The sequence below is a fragment of the Piliocolobus tephrosceles genome, chromosome 20, assembly GCF_002776525.5.
Source record: "Piliocolobus tephrosceles isolate RC106 chromosome 20, ASM277652v3, whole genome shotgun sequence".
In the NCBI taxonomy this organism is placed as follows: Eukaryota; Metazoa; Chordata; class Mammalia; order Primates; family Cercopithecidae; genus Piliocolobus; species Piliocolobus tephrosceles.
Window position 1 is genome coordinate 3,808,342 of NC_045453.1, and position 12,012 is coordinate 3,820,353.

General features: G+C 54.2%; 1 protein-coding gene and 1 long non-coding RNA gene across 2 annotated transcripts; one reads left to right on the forward strand and one right to left on the reverse strand.

Annotated features, from left to right (window-relative positions):
• Positions 1-945: 945 nt before the first annotated feature.
• SOX12 (SRY-box transcription factor 12) lies at positions 946-5,818 on the reverse strand. Its single transcript, XM_023220373.2, has one exon. It carries the CDS (start codon positions 5,315-5,317, stop codon positions 4,370-4,372), a length of 948 nt encoding a protein of 315 aa, XP_023076141.1. The 5' UTR covers positions 5,318-5,818; the 3' UTR covers positions 946-4,369.
• A 171-nt stretch (positions 5,819-5,989) lies between these two features.
• Positions 5,990-10,936, forward strand: LOC111548216. Its single transcript, XR_002733330.2, has 3 exons — positions 5,990-6,101; positions 8,702-8,889; positions 10,487-10,936. It is a non-coding gene; the product is annotated as an uncharacterized LOC111548216 (long non-coding RNA).
• The last annotated feature ends 1,076 nt before the right edge of the window (positions 10,937-12,012 follow it).

The following is a 12,012-nucleotide window of genomic DNA, read 5'->3' on the forward strand; positions in this document are numbered from 1 at the left end:
ATCATGAGAGTTTGGAAAAGGCTGCTGAGCTCCAGGAAGGAATGCAGGCCACCAGCTCCCCAGTTGCTGCCTTGTGAGATCCTGAGCAGAGACCCAGCTAAGGCATGCTGGACTCCTGACCCATGGAGACTGGAATAACAAATGCATCTTGTTTTACACTGCTAAGCTGGTGGCAATTTGTTGCGCAGCAATAGATGAGAAACAATACATCAGCGTATGGTGTTCTGAAAGCCTTGGAAGCAGGGTGGCTCACACCACCCAGGCAAGGGGCATGACCCAGCAATGAGTCAACAGGACTGCATGAATGGAGTGAGACTGGAGTGCAAGTCAGTTGCTTCGCCCTGACTCCCACCTCCCAACTGCACAGAACTTTGGTTCTACTCCTCTTAGCCACTAGGTGGCCCCAGAGACCCCATAAGGAGTTGTCTCCCCAGCCTTTCAGGTCGGCATCTGAAATGGAAGGAACCAAAATATGGTCCCTCTTCTAGTCCTATTACCGACTCCCCCATTCGGCCCACAAAGGGGAAGAGGCTTGCCCAAGGTCCCAAGGTCCCAAGGTCCCACAGCTCTCTAGCATTATCTCCAGTCAGGCATTTCACGGTGCATCCCATTCCAGGCTATTCTTTAAGACAAACTCAGATGACGACCTCCCTCCTACCTGCTTTTACCAGGGGAGGGACTGGCAGTGAGAATGGTATCAGCAGGGAGCCCTGGAGGGCCTGTGGGCTGAGGCTGGAGTCTCTAATTGACGTGACTGGTGTACAGACTAGGAAAGTGTGCAGACCCTAGGTTGGTACTGATGGCGTTGGTGAAGACTCTTGACATTGGGATACATCCAACAGGCCGAGCTGCAGTTGCTGGGCCACTGACCCAATTCCCTTCGTCCAGTCCCTTGAACCCTCTGCTGTAGACTGAGTTTCTCTAGAAACAGACAATGAGACTGAGTTTGGGTTGCAAAATGTTTATTAGGAATAAGCACCTGTGAAAAGAAGAGGAAGCAGGCCTGGGCACAGGAAGTCAAACTGTGCTGCAGGCCTGACGAAGCCCTGGTTGTTCTGGGCCTGCTGGGAGTACTGCCTGTCAGTGTGTGTCCCATGTTGGATTGAAATGACCAGGTGTTTATACCATGCCTCACTCAGACACCAGATACAGGCTGTCCCAGGAAGGGCGTGGTCTCAGGTGAAGTGGCTCTTTGCAGCTGTGGCCTCCCTGTTGGCACTTCCCATAGCTGGGGAAGTCCTCCCTTGAAGGGAGTTCTGGGGGCAGGTATCCCTATCTTCCACACCTTCTCAACTCTACCTCCTCTAATAGTTTTTTTTTTTTTTTTTTTGGCCAGCTTGCTTTCCACCAGAGAGGCTGAGATGAAGCAGTCACTGTAATTTCCACACTCAGCCCTGGCTCTTACTGGGAAAACAGGGGCTTTGTTCCAGCTTAGGAATACACTGGATCTGACAGATGAAGAATTAGGGGGAGGGGTGTCAGAGGGACAAAGGAGGGAAAAGCCTTGGACTCTGCTGTAAAACACCAGTCAGAACCTCAAAGACAAGAATCACTACACTTCTGTTGCTCTCTGGTCATTCAGTTAATCTACTCTGCAGGTCAGTGTGTGCCAGGCACTGGGACCAATCCCACCACTCCAGGCCCTCAGCTGGGGGCCTAATACAATCTGCAGATTCAAACAGGGAAGGAGAGGCAGCACCCCGAAGCCATGCTTCACCAGAAGGCAGAACCAAGCCCTGTCTCTGACCCTGGCTGCTTGCAGGCCCTCCTGTAAGTTGCTTCCCCGCCTGACCCTGTTTCCTTCTCTAACAATGGAGTAACATGATGGGCACCATGTTGAATGCTTCTCATCTCAAACTTCATTTCATCCTGTGAAGCAGCTACTATTATTATCCCCATGTTACACATATGGAAAGAAGAGTTGGGACTTAGTTAATTTATTCAATCAAGGTCACACAGGTACTCAGTGGTGGAGCTGGGCTTTGAGTACAGAGTGTGGCCCAATCTTGCTTCTTAACCCTCATTAAAGGCACAGAAAGGCATGGTCAAGCCAGCCCCCTCAGACCAGACCTGCCTGCATACTTGTTTCATTTGGCCCACAGAGATTTAAAAATATGAGTCAGCTTTCATTTTGAAATTGAGATGACTCAGAAACATCCATCCAGCTTTTCTTGAAAAAATCTGGCCACCTGGCCACTGTGGACTGCATTCCCACAGGGTCACAACTGGCAAGAGGCAGGCCCCTTGAAGTGGGTCATGACACCAGTGTCCACCTAGAGTCACTTGTTTATGTTACCTGCCTGGTCCCTACAGGGATGAGTTTGCTATTCTTCACGAAGGCCAGGGATTCCTGAGATAGAGGCCTAGACAGGCCAAGTGGCTTGCTCTGGGACACCCAGCTCAGGCCCAAATCATACGGACTTGAATCTAGCAAACTGTTTAGGGAGGGTTGAGGAAAAGCACAGACATGCAGAACCACAGGGCAAGGTCGGGGCAAATACACTTTATTCAGTCCTGGCATCAGACTGGCGGAGTCCTGCTGTGGGTGCCAGTGCCCCAGACGGAGGGACCCCACCCCTCAGCTACGAGACTAGTTCTCCAAGACCACAGACAGTGACATCTCTTCACTCACATGACGGGTTTTTTTTTTTCATTGTCTTTTTTTGTTGTTGTTGTTTTTCTTAAAAAAAAAAAAAAAAAAAAAAGGAGAGAGAGAGAAAGAAAGAGCGCAAGAAAGGCCCAGAGCCGGAGCACCAAGCTTAAAGGAGGCAGCTGGTGGCTTTGTCAGCGACGGGAACGCGTGGGGCAGAGACCTGCAGAGACCCTGGGCAGGGGTCCCGGAGGACTCTGGGACCGTTTGTTCCTGAGATTTGTGTGTGTGAATGAGAGTGTGTGAGCCACCCGGGAGGGTGAACACACGCCGGTGAGATACAGGTAGTGAGGGCAGGGGGGGTGTGGGGAGGCCGGAGGGGCGGGGCTCGACAGAGAGATGGCGGCGTGAGAGGGGTCACAGCATCAGGGACAGGGCTCCCGAGGGCTCCCTGAACTGGACACAACTTCCTCCTAACAACAGCGTTCTCCCCATTTCTCAGGTGGAAAAACCGAGGTGCAAACGGCCCACCTCTACTCGGAATCCATTCTCAGTCTCACTGGCCAAATCGATGGTCTCTCTCAAGCCAGATGTTTAAAAGCGGGACTCTTCCTGCCATCACATCAGCTATCCATGCCTCAGTCCCAAACCCCTAGCACCAAAGTGCCTCAGTTTTTCCCGCTGAATACTGCAGCTGTGGGTACTGAGGGTGGACCTGGGTGGCAGGAAGGGCCGGTGGGCTTAGGGAGGAGCCCAGGTTTCGGGTGCCCTGAGGTGAGGGGGCACTTCCCAGGAGGGGGTGGGGGATGAGCAGCAGGGATCCTGTCCCCATACAGACTGTTAAGGTGTCTTGGTTTTGAGTTTTCTTGGGTGGTCCTTTCCTCTACTGCTGGATTTCCAGAGAAAGACACTACCTCCTAATTCCCAGTTGGGGAAAAAAAGGGACGTACAGATAGGCAGTAGAGGCAGCCACGCGATCCGAGAGGTCGTGCGCGTGGGTGTAGGAGACCCCATACCGGAAAAGGGGCTATGCCACTTGGGAGAGTTTCAGGCCCAAACCAACCCTTTCGAGTGCTCCTCCCATTAAGGCAGCGACGCCCCGTTGGGTGGAGAGGAAACCTAGGACTCCCGGATCAAAGGATTTCCCAGGATCGCTCTACACTCGCCCCCGCTTTTGCCCGGAGCGGGCGAAGAGTCCGGCTCCACTGGGACCAGCCCCCTCCTCCCAAGAAGCATTAAGCATGCGCATGAAGGGGGTGGGCCCCAGCGGAGAGGCGGGCCCTAGCGCTCCGGGAATAAAAGGAGTGCGCCCCTCCCCCCAGGGAAGGGAGGGGCACAGGAGGAGCGCGCGTTGCCACCCAGCCGCATCGCCCCCCTAACCCGGAGATGGCAGGCTGGGGGAGGGAGGAGGGATTCCAGAGCAAGAGAGGGGGCGGGTCCTCCGGCCACGAGGAGGGGCGTGTGCAAAAGGGGGGAGGGGTGCAGGTCTGTAGGAGAGGACGGGAGGTGTATCGGAGGGGGCTGGCTGCTGGTGGCTGTGCAGGAGGGGGCAACGTGGGGAGGGGCTTGGGTGTCAGGGAAGGGGTGGGGGTTGGGCTGCCTTGGGGTGTGTCTGCGGGGGAGGGGCATGTCTGGATCTGAGGGGGGATGGGCACGTCCAGGAGGGGGGAGGCTACGCGGGAGATGGGGTGCCAGCCTCGGCCTCCGAGGGGCCCCAATACCTGATTCCTGTATGTAAACAGCTGGTTTGGGGGCGTGCGCGCCCCGCTGACGGTGGGCTCAGTAGGTGAAAACCAGGTCGGCGATGCTAGACGGGCGCCAGTCCCCTGCGATCATCTCGGTAACCTCGGGGGTGCAGTAGTCCGGGAACTCGAAGTGCGACGTGCCCGAGGGAGGCTGCAGGTCCGGGTCGCGATCCAGGGCGCTGCATTCCAGGCCGGCCGGGCCAGGGGGCAGCCTAGACAGAAAGCCCAGCGACTCCTCCCCCGACGCCACCGTCTCCTCTTCGCCCTCCTCAGCCGCTGTCGCCTCCTCCTCCTCTTCCTCTAGCTCCTCGTCCTCCGACGGTGTCGGGGAGGCGGCGGCGGCGGCCGCCCCCTCGCCCGACGGCCCCTGGGCGCGCTCCGCTTGTCCCCGGGCGGCCCGTCCCGCCGGGACCATCCTCCACAGCTCCCGCCCCGGGGTCTCGACCAGGCGCACTTCCAGCAGCTCCTCCTCGTCGTCTTCATCGTCGTCCTCGGGCGCCGCCGCCCCGCTCCCCAAAGGCCCTCCCGCTGCTCGGCGGCCCCCACGGCCAGGCAGCTGCGGCCCGGGCTTCAGCCGGCTGCCGCCGCCGCCGCCACCACCGGGGGGGCGGGGCCGCGCCTTGGCGGGCGCCCCCTTGCTCTTTTTGCGCGGCCGGTACTTGTAGTCCGGGTAATCCGCCATGTGCTTGAGGCGCAGCCGCTCCGCCTCCCGCACGAACGGGATCTTCTCCGAGTCCTGCAGCAGCTGCCAGCGGCGGCCCAGGCGCTTGGAGATCTCCGCGTTATGCATGTCGGGCCACTGGTCCATGATCTTCCGCCGTTCATGCTGCGACCACACCATGAACGCGTTCATCGGCCTCTTGATGTGGCCGCTCGGGGTCTTGCACCAGCCGGGCTCGCGCGCCCCCTCCTCGGCCGGCCCGGGTCCCGGGGGCGGCGGCCCGCCGTCCCGCTTGGCCCTCGCGCCCCGCTGCTGCACCATCGCGCCTGGGCCCGGGGCCGCTAGACGCCGCCGGGGGCCGTCCGCATCCTCCGCGGCTGGGGGTGGGGGAGGAGGCAGCGGCGACGGAGGGGCGGCCCCGCCCCACGGCTCGGCCCGGCCCCCGCGAGCTGGGGAGCGAGGAGCTGGGCGCTCGGGCCCAACGGACGGCGGGGGGAGAAGGTCAGCGCGGTCTCAGGCGGGCTCGGCGCGCCCCCGCCACCTCCGGCAAGTTGCGTCCTGGCGCACAACACACATTGTTTTGCGGGGGCCGAGGAATTGCACCCTCCGGGCCCCCGCGGGCTCTTCCTGCAGCCTCCGGCTCCGCCGCGGCCCGCGCGCGCCGCTCCCCGCCCGGCCGCCGACGCCTTTCAGTGTCTTTCTCCCCGCGCGGCCCCGCCGGCGCGCGCGCCACCCCTCCCCCTCGCCGTCTGCGGGCCGCTGCGGCGCGCGCGGGGCCGCCCCGTGTAAACACCGAGGTGCCCGCTTGGGCTGCGGCCGGGCCACGCCTCGCGCTCGGGCGTAGCGTCACCCGTTGCTGGGCAGAGAAGCCGGTATTTGCATCTCCCAATCGCTGGCCGCCGGAGCGGGGCGGGGCTCGGGCTGCGGGGCTGGGCGGTCTCGCGGCTGGGATTGGGGGAGACCGGCGAGATCGGTTTCTTTTCTTAGGTTGGGGGTTGGAGGAAGGATAGGGGACGCGAGCCTGCCTCCCATCTGGCGTTAGACGCTTGTCCCTGCACCGCGTTGCCTTTTAAGTTTTAGCTTACTCCGAGACACCTGCCGTCAGGTAGGATTCCGCCCTTTCCTCTTTCAGGGACGTCTTTTCGGAACGTCCCAGAAGAGAATTTGGAGGGACTAAGACTCAGGAAAGCTTCTTAAGGGGACGGACTCAGGTTGTCGTAGATGTTGCCTCCGCCTACTACACACAGGGTCCAACCACATATGGGACCAGCAATGCTTTTGGATCCAATGAACAAATCCCTTTCTCATATATATGTATATTTAATCTCGTTTGAGGCGCCACAAGAATCCCGAGGGAGAAAGGAATATGATAATATGATGCCCACTTCCCAAATAGGAAACATCGAGGACACGCAGACTAGGATTCGACTCCTAGGCTCGCGGTCCCAACTGTCTCTCCCCTGCTCAGCACCAAGGGCCGCGGGGCACCTCGCCTGCCAGCCGAAGGTCCTAAGCTGGGCGGGCTTCCAGCTTTTCACAAATCGCAGGCGACATTCGAGGATGCGTGGGTGCGCCATTCTCAGGTCCTACCCCACCCCGTAGCCTGCCCGGTGCCTGACTTGGGCGCGTCGCCCCACCCAAGCCTGGAGAAGCGTGCAGGGGCACGGGGCGGAGCCAGTCCTGGGGGCGTGGCCGGGTGGCCGGCACGAGGCGCGTGGCGGGGAGGGGCCGCGCGCTCCCGGCTCACCACGTGTGAGCCAGTTCGGGCACCACCCGGCGTGTGCCGCCCCTGGGGGAGGTCACCTTCACGGCGTCGCGAGCATGGGCGATGGGAGGGGGCGCTGAGGCCTCGCCCTTGGGAAGCAGGAGCTGGGAGGTGTCCGGATTGGGGTCTTTAAGGTGGTATTCCGCTGGAGCGTAGCGGGCATGGTTTGGGGCTGGGAGAATGCGCCTCTGGCGGTACAGTTCACCCACTTCTGGACGAGCGAAGGCCAAGAGCCGAGCCTGAGGGTGTGGGGCCGGGAGAAAGTACCGAGATGTGGCTCCGCTGCGCGGGGGGCGGGGTGATGCTCTGGGTGGCGGGGCGCGGGTTGGGGGTGGTGGGGAGAAAGTAATTGGAGCATCCCTGGAGGGAGGGGGCGACTCTTAAAGGCACAGAGCGCTTGGAAAGAGGAGTCCCTACTCCCGCCCAAGTGGTCCCTCCGCCTTTCAGAAGCTGAGATCTGGAAAACCCTACGTGTAAAACCTTTACATCTGCAGCCTGAGCAGTCTACCCGATGGAGTCACACTTCCTGTGTTCACATTCCCAGTCCCTCCTTTTCCTTATCCTGAAAATGGGGATAATGCAGTTTCTCCCTCACATGGTTGTTTTACAGTCTAAATGAGATAATGCATGTAAACACATCCTGATACCTAGTGAATGTTCAATGAAATTTACGATAGACGGGACGCGGTGGCTTACGCCTGCAATCCCAGCACTTTGGGAAGCCGAGGCGGGCGGATCATTTGAGGTCAGAAGTTCAAGATCCGCCTGGCCAATATGGCGAAACCTTGTCTCTACTAAAATTACAAAATAATGAGCCAGGCTTGGTGACACGTACCTGTAATCCCGGCTACTCAGGAGGCTGACGCATGAGAATCGCTTGAACCCAGGAGGCGGATGTTGCAGTGAGCCGCTGCACTCCAGCCTAAGTGACAGAGTAAGACCCTGTCTTAAAAAAAAAAAAGTTTTGAGAAACTAGATTTCCCAGTAGTTACGCAGGTCACCAGCACCCCAGAGACATCAACATAATGAGAAAAAAAATGGGCAGGATGGGGAAAGCTCTAACAATTCAGAAAAGGTATCAAACTAATGATCATAGGACAAATAAAAGCTTTCTTGGAATTATCAATACCTTAACACTTTTCCCATAAATAAAATATTTATTTTATTTTAAGTCGTGTATGATAGGCACCACAGTCTTTTCAATGCTCATGGACTCTCAAAGATCTCTGACCCTGTAGCTGCTGCTGCTATTATTATTCCAATGTATCTGAATAGTTCCTAACCTTACTCACTGCTTAATTGATTTGGACCAGGGTCTCACTCTTTATTCTCAGCAGTGAAATGCTACATTCATTATTCACCGTGCCTCCTTTCCTTCTTCCATCCATGCAGGCATCCATTAATAAGCATTTGACCCTGCACAGTGGTTCACGCCTATAATCTTAGCACTTGGGAGGCTGAGGCAGGCAGATCACTTAAGCCCAGGAGTTCAAGACCAGCCTGGGCAACATGGTGAAACCCCGTCTCTACAAAAATTACAAAAATTAGCTGGGCAGGGTGGGGCCTGCTGTAGTCCTAGCTACTTGGGAGGCTGAGGCAGGACAATTGCTGGAGCTGGAAAGGTGAAAGTTGTAATGATTGTGCCTCTTCACTCCAGCCTGGGAGACAGATAAAGTTATCTCAAAAAAAAAAAAAAAATCATAAATAAATAAATATATAAACAAACATTTATTAATACTTACCATTCCTTAGGCCCTTTGATGGACTCTGGGGAGCTAGAAATGGTTCAAGTCTGGCTGAATCTAGGTCCTGAAAGAACCTTGGACCGCCTTCCCCAGTGTAGACACCAGGACTTAGTAATGACAGAGAGGATGGTGTGGGAAGTTGAGCCGAGAAGATAATGTCTTCACTTTTGTTTTTTTCATTTTCTTCCTCAACAGATATTTATGCAGTGCGTGATTCTTTCTAAAACAACTCCCTGGAAGAGAGGACATTTAATTCAACAATTTATTGGCCACCTACTATGCGCCAGGCAGTGAACTTGGAACTTGGGCTACTGGGTTGCAGTAGTGACTAAGACAGTGGTCCCTGTTCTTAAGGAGCAAGTGAGGGCAACAGAAAAGAGCAGGTAAACAAATAAGATAATTTCAGATAATTGTGACTGCTATACAGAAGATAAAACTGGGCTGAGTGCGGTGGTTCACACCTGTAATCCCTGCACTTTGGGACGCCAAGGTGGGAGAATCGCTTGAGCCCAGGAGTTTGAGACCAGCCTGGGTAACATAGCGAAATCCCACCTCCACAAAAATACAAAAATTAGCCAGGCATGGAGGCAAGCACCTGTCATCTCAGCTACTGGTGAGGCTGAGGTGGGAGAATCGCTTAAGCCAGAGATTTTGAGGCTGCAGTGAGCTATGATGGTGCCACTGCACCACAGACTGGGTGATGGAAAGAAGGGAGGAAGGGGCTGGGCAAGGTGGCTCACGTCTGTAATCCCAGCACTTTGAGAGGCTGAGGTGGGTGGATTGTTTGAGCCTAGAAGTTCAAGATCAGTGTGGGCAACATGGCAAAATCCTGTCTCTACGAAAAATACAAAACTTAGCCAGGTGTCATGGCCTGTGCCTTTAGTCCCAGCTACTTGGGAGGCTGAGGCAGGAAGATCGCTTGAGCCTGGGAAGTGGAGGCTCCAGTGAGCTGTGATCGTACCACTGCAGTCCAGCCTGTGGAACAGAGTGAGACCCTGTCTCAAACAACAATGAAAAGAAAACAAGATAATGGGAGGGTGAGTGACTGGGACAGGGGATGATAGAGATGGGGGTGAGTTTAGATCTCAAGGTGATGAAGAACCATCCATGTAAAACATTCCAGGCAGAGGAAACAGCAAATGCAAGGGACTGGAGATGGGAAAGAGCCTGGGACGAGGTATTGAGAGGGCATGGACAGGTGCCAAGACTAGAGAAGGGAGTGTATGATGCGTTTATGTTGAGCTGGAGCTGAAGGGCAATACGGTAATTGGTCCTCAGAAGCCAAGTTATGGAATTCCCTGGGTTGTGGGGAGCCAGGAACAGTTTCTTTATTGCAGGATGACACGATCAGAGGTACACTTCAGGAAGATTAAGGAGTTTCATGTGTTGTAGTTGGATTGGAGGAGGGAAATTTGAGGGGGAGAAAATCGCTGGAAATTTTCTTGTGTTTCAAAAATATGTTCACAGATTCTTTTTTTTTTTTTTTTTTTTCTTTTTGAGACGGAGTCTCGCTCTGTCACCCAGGCTGGAGTACAGTGGTGCAATCTTGGCTCACTGCAAGCTCCGCCTCCCAGGTTCACGCCATTCTCCTGCCTCAGCCTCCCCAGTAGCTGGGACTACAGGCACCTGCCACCATGCCTTGCTAATTTTTCTTGCTATTTTTTTAGCAGAGACGGAGTTTCACCATGTTAGCCAGGATGACCTCGGTCTCCTGACCTCATGATCCGCCCCCCTTGGCCTCCCAAAGTGCTGGGATTACAGGGGTGAGCCACCGCGCCTGGCCCTTCACAAATTCTTTCATGCTCCTTCCTTGAAAAGAAAGAGGCTAATTTCTCCTCTCCTCCCCCGGTTAAGTGTGAGCTTGCCTCTAACTAATAGAATATGGCAGAAGTGATATTTTGTGATATCTAATATTGGATGTAAAAGGCTCTATGTTTTCCTTCTGGCTGTCTTATTTTGTATCATTTATTCTGGGAGAAGTCAGCTGTCATGGGAGGGCACTCAAGCAGTCCTATGGAAAGGTCTATGTGGTGAGGAACTGAAGCCTCCTGCCAACACCAACAAGGAACTGAGACCTGCTTCCAACAGCCATCTGAGTGATCCATCCTAGAATCAGATCCTCCAGCCCCAGTCAAGTCTTCAGATGACTGCAGCCCTGCCAGCATCTTAACTGCAACCTCATGAATGACCCTGAGCCAGAACTGTGCAACTAAACTTTGCCTGGATTCATGACCCACAGAAACTGTGAGATGTTAACTGTTTGCTTTGTTAAGCCTCTAAGTCTGGGAATAATATATTAAGCAGTAGTAGACAATGAACACAAGATTATTATTCAGCTGTTGAATTGGAAGAGGAGGGGAAGAAAAAGTTTTCAGATCACAAAATATTCATTGTGTAAAACTTCAAAAATTCTGAAATTTAAGGAAAAAATATCATTTGTTGGGAATTTGTTGGGATTGATTGTCCCAGTGCCAAGAGACACCCACTCCTTTTGTTTTTGTTTTTTTGTTTTTGAGACGGAGTCCTGCTTTGTGGCCCAGGCTGAAGAGCAGTGGCATGATCTCGGCTCACCACAACCTCTGCCTCCCGGGTTCAAGGGATTCTCCTCCCTCAGCCTCCCAAGTAGCTGGGACTACAGGCATGTATCACCATGCCTGGCTAATTTTTGTATTTTTAGTAGAGATGGGGTTTCATTATGTTGGCCAGGCTGATCTCGAACTCTTGACCCCGTGATCTGCCCGCCTCGGCCTCCCAAAGTGCGGAATTACAGGCATGAGCCACCATGCCCAGCCGAGACACCCTTTCTTAACATTTTGTTATGTTTTTTCTCTGTGTGCATTTTTTATCCAGCTGACTTTATTTTGTCTCCTGAAATCTTCGTTTTTAAATTATAGCTTCAGCATTTAAGAAATGTGTCTACAAAGTCTTCACAAGCATAGATTTTTTCCCACAGTTAATATACTTAGAATTTATTTGTCAAGCAATTTTGAAGGGCTTTCACCGTGAAAAACTTAATATTAGGGCTTACTGATATTCTCTTTATCTGAGCAGAAGTATGTTTATTTTTTATTATTGCAAAAGTAATATATATATATAGCGTGTGTATGTGTGTGATGGAGTCTCGCTCTGTCACCAGGCTGGAGTGCAGTGGCGTGATCTCGGCTCACTGCAACTTTCTCCTCCTGGGTTCAAGCAATTCTCCTGCCTCAGCCTTCTGAGTAGCTGGAATTACAGGTGCATGCCACCATGCCTGGCTAATTTTTGTGTTTGTAGTAGAGATAAGGTTTCACCGTGTTGGCCAGGATGGTCTCAATCTCTTGACCTCATGATCCGCCTTCCTCAGCCTCCCAAAGTGCTGGGATTACAGGTGTGAACCACCACGCCTGGTCTGCAGAAGTAATATATTTTAGTGATAAAAAGTCAAGCTATACTGAATTTTTTGTTTGTTTGTTTGTTTGTTTTGTTTTTTTGAGACGGAGTCTCACTCTGTCACCCAGTGGTGCAAT